At 54.5% G+C, this 6,000-nt stretch overlaps 1 protein-coding gene and 1 long non-coding RNA gene across 2 annotated transcripts in view; one reads left to right on the top strand and one right to left on the bottom strand.

The window, feature by feature from the left end:
• Positions 1 to 1,035: 1,035 nt before the first annotated feature.
• LOC128792428 (uncharacterized) lies at positions 1,036 to 2,551 on the bottom strand. Its single transcript, XR_008432409.1, has 2 exons — positions 2,144 to 2,551; positions 1,036 to 1,203 (listed from the first exon to the last, which is right to left on the bottom strand). It is a non-coding gene; the product is annotated as an uncharacterized LOC128792428 (long non-coding RNA).
• Positions 2,552 to 2,833: 282 nt separating this feature from the next.
• CACHD1 (cache domain containing 1) overlaps positions 2,834 to 6,000 on the top strand; it is an 88,166-nt gene continuing 84,999 nt past the window's right edge. The window contains exon 1 of the mRNA XM_053950608.1: positions 2,834 to 3,040. Within this exon, the coding sequence (XP_053806583.1) occupies positions 2,834 to 3,040 (207 nt within the window). The remainder of the gene's footprint in view (positions 3,041 to 6,000) is intronic.

The following is a 6,000-nucleotide window of genomic DNA, read 5'->3' as shown; positions in this document are numbered from 1 at the left end:
GGGTCTTGTCTTTTTGTTTTTCCCCCTTGGCATTTTGGAGGGAGATTTTTCCTCTCTTTCCCTCAACATTTTGTCACGTGGCACTGACTGAGCACGAGCCCAGCTGATTGAGAAGCACCCCACTGGTGGGTGCCTGGGTTGGAATTCTGCGTGGGTCTGGTTCCCACTTCCTGGAACATCTCCTCCATGGATTGCTCCTCCAGGGAGGCAGAGAGGAGGCAGGAAGCACATGGGAACTCCAGGAGGAGCCCGGCTTTGCCTCCAGGGCTCTGCAGTCAAAGAGTTTTGGTCGTGCACGAAAATGTGAAACCTGTTCAGTCGGTTCCCTCGCCACCAGCAGCATCCTGGGCTTTGGAAGCCCAAGGACAATTGCCTCATTCATTTCCTGGGGTTAGTTTATTAAAAAAAAAAAAAAAGTCTATTTGTAGTGTGAAGCTTGTGATGGGGTGCAGGAATGGGGTGACTTGGAAATCCTTGGAGCTCCAAATGCAACTGGCTACTGACTGAGCTCTGGCTGTGACCTTGATTTGATAATTAATTATGTAACAAAGTTCAGATATGAAATTTTCAAACGTGCAGCTGTATTAGAAATAAAATAAAACATTTTAAAAGTGTGGTTTAGCCAGGATATTGAAAAACCACTTGGCTAAACCTTTGTGTCCTACACTGGTGAATCTAATAAAATAAAGTAAAATGTAACATGACAATGACCACTGCTAAGCATGAATTTGGCTTGGTTTTGCCTCTCGCTTGGCCCTAGGGAAGATTTTCCAGCAGAAGTCCTGAAGCTTCAGCATGATGGAAAGAAAGGATCCTTGACTTTCAGGTAGCAAAGGCTGCTTCAGCAATGGAAATACAAGGTAACAATTAGGGCAGCTTTGAGAGGCATCCTTTGGGTTTGGATTGCTTTGGCTAAACTGGGATTCTCAGGAATATTGACTAAAAATACGTAAAATATAAATATAAGTATAAATATAAAATAATATTAGGCTCATAAATTACCTAAATGAACAAAAGCCAAGGATAAGCTGCTGCAGCTTTTGCATAGGAAGAATTCTATTTCATTTATTAAAATCAAATGAAAGAGAATTTTGCTGTCCCTCAGAGATGCCAGCAGGTGCTGCTGGGAGGAGCAGGTTTCAGGTCTGACCCAGCTCCCACCCTTGACAAAGTGGGATGAGGAATTGCTGTGGGCACCAGCACCTGGGAGAAGTCAAAAAAAATCAACCATTAAAGCAGATAGAAACCACATTTCAAGGAAATAGGATATGATTATAGTAAATAATAGGTTGTATGAGTGCTTGGATGAATTTTTAAGTCCTGGAATTTACTGCTACAGGACACAAGTGGCTCTGGTAGGACTCTAAAAAATGTAACTGTGGATGTGGGTTATTGAAGCCATTGTGTCTCTACAGGCCAGATTTATTTAAACATTATCTACACCTGCACAATTATAAAGTGTTAATTACTGAAGAGTAAATCTGGAGGGTGTGTGTTTTGTGTGGGCCTGGTGTTTGGCTTCTTGGGCTCGTTGATCACTGGGCAGTGCCTCCAGGTCCAAAATTCATTCCTTGTTTGAGTTTTTCTAACACAGCCTGATGTTGCAGCTTGGTTCCTGATGGTCAGGAGTTGAGGTGGCACCTGGGGACATGGCTTAGTGATGCTGGGTTAACGGCTGGATTTGATGGTCTTGGAGGTCTTTTCCAATTTACTTATTCTGTGATTCTAGGATTTTGATATGCTGCTACAGGTTACTGGATGCAGGGCTTGCCGTGTGCTTGTGCACATGGCATCAACACAGCTTTTTACAAGGGCACAGGGATAGGACACGGGGGAATTTCTTTAAACTGAAAGGGATTAGGTTTAGATTAGAAATAGGAATAAATTGTTCCCTGGCAGGGTGGGCAGGCCCTGGCACAGAGTGCCCACAGCAGCTGGGGCTGCCCCTGGATCCCTGGAAGTGCCCAAGGCCAGGCTGGACACTGGGGTTGGAGCAGCCTGGGGTAATGGAAGGCGTCCCTGCCCATAGCAAGGGTGGCCCTGGATGGATTTTAAAGTCCTCCAACCCAAAACCCTTCAATGATTCCTTGATTTCCTGCCCCAAAGGGGATGTTTCTCCAGGTATCTGGGCTTGTCGTCTTACCCGTGTTGCTCGTCCAGGGGGTGCGGCTGTGTGTGCCACGGGGTGGGATCGGCTTTGCCGCCGTTCCTTCCATTCATTTATCAGTTTATTGCCCATGTCAGTTGCACGACAAACATTTCCTCAAGGCTCGCCGCTCGACACGAGGCCGCGCTGGGCGGTGCCGCGGCCGGGGACGGATGCCTCCGTTCTCGGGGTTGCGAAAGGAGACGTTGAGCTCTGATAAAATAAAATAAAATAAATAAAATAAAAGGGAGGGAAAAAAAAAAGTTTTAAAAGAGTTTAAAAAGATTTTTAAAAAATCAAAGGCGGCAGAGCGGTGACTTTCCGGAACGCGATCCGTGTCCCCAGCTCCGCGTCCCCGCTCTCCCCCGCCCGGTCCGGGGGCACGGCGGCCTCCGGGGCGGGGCTGGCGCGGGGGGCCCGGCCCGGCCCCCGCCCGCAGCGCGGCGGCCCCAGACGCCTCCCCCTGCCCGCGGCGCCTCCGCTCGGCCCCGCCGCTCCCGCTCCTCGTCCGCGCCGCAGTTTGCGTCTCTCCGTGTCTCTCCAGCGCCGGGGCCGCGGAGCGCGGGGCCCGCCGAGCGCCGTGAGCGCGGAGCCGGGCGCGGGGGGCAGCGCCCGCCGCCGTCCCCTGCATGGCGGGCGGCCCGCGGCGCTGAGCGGGGCAGGCGGTGCCCGCGGCGCTCCCCCAGCATGGCGCGGGGCGGCGGGCGGCTGCAGCCCCGCGCCGCCGCTGCCCCTGCCCGGGGGGACCGGGGGCCGCTCGGCCTCCTGTGCCTGGCGCTGCTGTGCGCGCTGGGCGCCGCCGAGGCGGAGTTCTCCATCCTGGACGAGGCGCAAGTCCTGGCCAGCCAGATGAGGAAACTCGCCACCGAGGAGCTGAGGGTCGTCACCATGCAGGTACGGCCCGGCCCGGCCCGCGCCTCGCCTGGTTTTCACTCCTTCCTTCACTCCCTGCCTCCCTCCTCCACACGCTCTTCCCGATTCCTGCCTTGCCCTTTCTCCCTCCATTCCTTTCTTTCTTTCTTTCTTCCATCGGTTCTTTTCTTCTTCGCAAACTTTCCCTCCCCCCTGCGCGGGCTGCCCGGCTTCCTTCGGCCCCGTTCCCCTCAGCCCCGGCTCCGCTCAGCCCCGGCTCTCCCTGGTCCCGTTCCTGCTCCCTCAGCCCCGTCCCCGCTCTCTCAGCCTTGGATCTCCCCGGCCCCGCTCCCTCAGCTCCGGCCCCGCTCCCTCAGCCCCGGCTCTCCCCGGCCCCGCTCCCTCAGCCCCGGCTCTCCCCGGCCCCGGCTCTCCCCGGCCCCGCTCCCTCAGCCCCGGCTCTCCCCGGCCCCGCTCCCTCAGCCCCGGCTCTCCCCGGCCCCGCTCCCTCAGCCCCGGCTCTCCTCAGCCCCGGCTCTCCTCAGCCCCGCTCCCTCAGCCCCGGCTCTCCTCAGCCCCGGCTCTCCTCAGCCCCGGCTCTCCTCAGCCCCGGCTCTCCTCAGCCCCGGCTCTCCTCAGCCCCGGCTCTCCCCGGCCCCGCTCCCTCAGCCCCGCTCCCTCAGCCCCGCTCCCTCAGCCCCGGCTCTCCCCGGCCCCGTTTCCCCCGCAGTGCCTCTCGCCCGAAGGCGAGCGGGGCCGTAGCGGCGGGGCACGGGCAGTTTCTTGTTTTATTTGTGATTTACACAATAGGAGCAGCCAAAACCGCCTCCCGCAGTCGCGGAGGGGCCCGAGGCTGGGCTCGGGGCTGAGCCCGCCGTGCCCCGGGGCAGCTCCGGGCTGGGGGCTCGGGGCTGAGCCGGTCCCGGCCGAGCATCCCGCGGGCTGGAGCTGCGGGGCGATCGGGGGAAGCGATGGTTCCCGGCCGCAGAGTGCGGCCGGAGGAGTTTATTCAGATGCTGGACTCGGAGGAAGGTTGTTCTCGTTGCCGGGAGTTGTGCGTTGTTTGCGGGGTGTTCTGCCGGGGGCTGGTGGGACTTGCAGGGAGCGCTGGTACCTGCGGTACAGCCGGCGGCTGCCGACCCTCGCTGGAGGGGGGGAAAAGTGAAATCGGATCCCAGGCGGCTTTCAGGAGAAGGTATGGTCAGTAGCAAATGCAGTTTTAAAAGCCTCCCAAATTGAAAAGGAGACACTTTCATAGGATCAGCGGGGGTCTCTACCCAAATGGCCTTTTATCTTCTCTAAACTGGCTGCATTCTCTCACCTCTGGACCATCATTGTGCTGGGCGGCCTCCTAGGGCTCGTTTTGTCCGGGCAAACACTGAGCTGTCTCTTGTCCTTGATGCTGAGAAGACGCGGATTTAAATGACTTCACTTAACAAGGTACATTATTGATGTACTGAATTCAAGGAAGTCCCTTTTTTTCCCCTTCTGCCGTGCATACGCATGTGTGTATTTCCCCTCAAAAGACATAAGCATAATCCTTTGCTTTGGTGGAGTCTCTGTTAATGCAAATTAAGGCAGTATAATTGCGTTGCTAAATCCATTTCTGGCGTTAAAAAAAATTACAATACGATCACCTCAACTTGGTTTGTATTCGAAAAAGCAGCTCATAAAAATATACATTGTTACAAGAATTAGCCATAGGATGAGCCACGTTTTCTTTCCAAGAATTGTACCGATGATCTGAGCTCGGGAACAATCTGAATGCCAGTGCACGGAGATGCAAACAGTGTTAAAATTCTGTTTACTATTAGTTGGATATTTAAGGCCCTGAAGTAATTTAATGTGGTGAAACTGGTAGTTAAACTGAAACCCTTTTCATACTCGGCTCTATTTTTATATGCTTCCTATTTTGACTGCCTCAACTCTCATCACGCTAATGCCCAGCCTGTCCTTTGCTCCCCCCTGGAACATTGTTACAGCTGTTTAAGATTAAAAACCGGCGGGAACAAACCTCCCCTCATTTTGGAAGCTTTTTTTTTGCTGACCTCCTACAGTAGAATAAAAAAATGTTATGACATGTGTCACTGCAGCCCGTGCTTCTCACTTGGTTTTAGGGCTGAAATTTCCAAAGCCTGCTCAGGCAGGGCTGAGTGTAGCTGGAACAGAATTCCTCTTTTTTTTTTTTTTTTTTGCTTGTTCAGGGCTGTTGGTGAGTGGTGGTGAGCACCTGGTGCCAGGTGAGGGGTGCCAGCACAGTGGGGATGCTTGGGATGATGCAAACAGGTTGTGGTTGCAGAAGAGAAAGGTGTGGGATTTTAGAAGCAGAGTGAGAACACTTTCATGCTTTAACTGGATGCAAATCCAAGGGTGTCCTGGTTTAGAGGGTGACAGGCCCCAAATCAGGGCTGGTGGGAGGAAGGGTTGATATCCAGCCATTAGTTTTATTTCGCTTCATAAACCAGAGAGGAGGAGGTGGCAGGGTTTGATGCTTCCCTTGCGTGCTCTCCCCACGCTCTGGTCCTTGCCAGCTGTGGCTCCCACATCTGCACATCCTGCTAACAGGCAGGAGGTGGTGGCACCAGAGGGCTTTGCAGGAAGGGTCGGTCTGAGCTGGAGGTGGGGAGAAAGCATCCAATGAGTGCGGGAGCAGGTGGAAATGCTTCAGTAGAGTGAAGGTGAGAGGTTGGTTGGGTGTGTTTTGAGTCTGGGAACAGAGGAAAGTGTAGACGGAGCCTCCCTAAGTGCAGGGTGAGGTGGAGTCTGCAGAGCGGGCACCAGAGGAGCAAGTGGAAGAGGTAAGAGGAGAAGGATGGGATTTGTGAGCCTTAAATGCCTGTGAGAAGGGGCAGGGAGTAATGAGCGTGGAAGCTGTGGGATATGAAATAAGCCAGATTTCTGCCGGAGCGCTGGCGGTGCTCTGAACGAGCTCCCTCTCCTCTGCACGGTGTCTCCTTCCTGTGGTACCTTCTCCTTCTACCTGTGCTTCATGGCACTGCCCC

Source organism: Vidua chalybeata, chromosome 9, assembly GCF_026979565.1.
Source record: "Vidua chalybeata isolate OUT-0048 chromosome 9, bVidCha1 merged haplotype, whole genome shotgun sequence".
NCBI classification, from domain to species: Eukaryota; Metazoa; Chordata; class Aves; order Passeriformes; family Viduidae; genus Vidua; species Vidua chalybeata.
The sequence above is the reverse complement of the archived record's forward strand: the minus strand, read 5'-3'. Positions and strand labels throughout refer to the sequence as shown.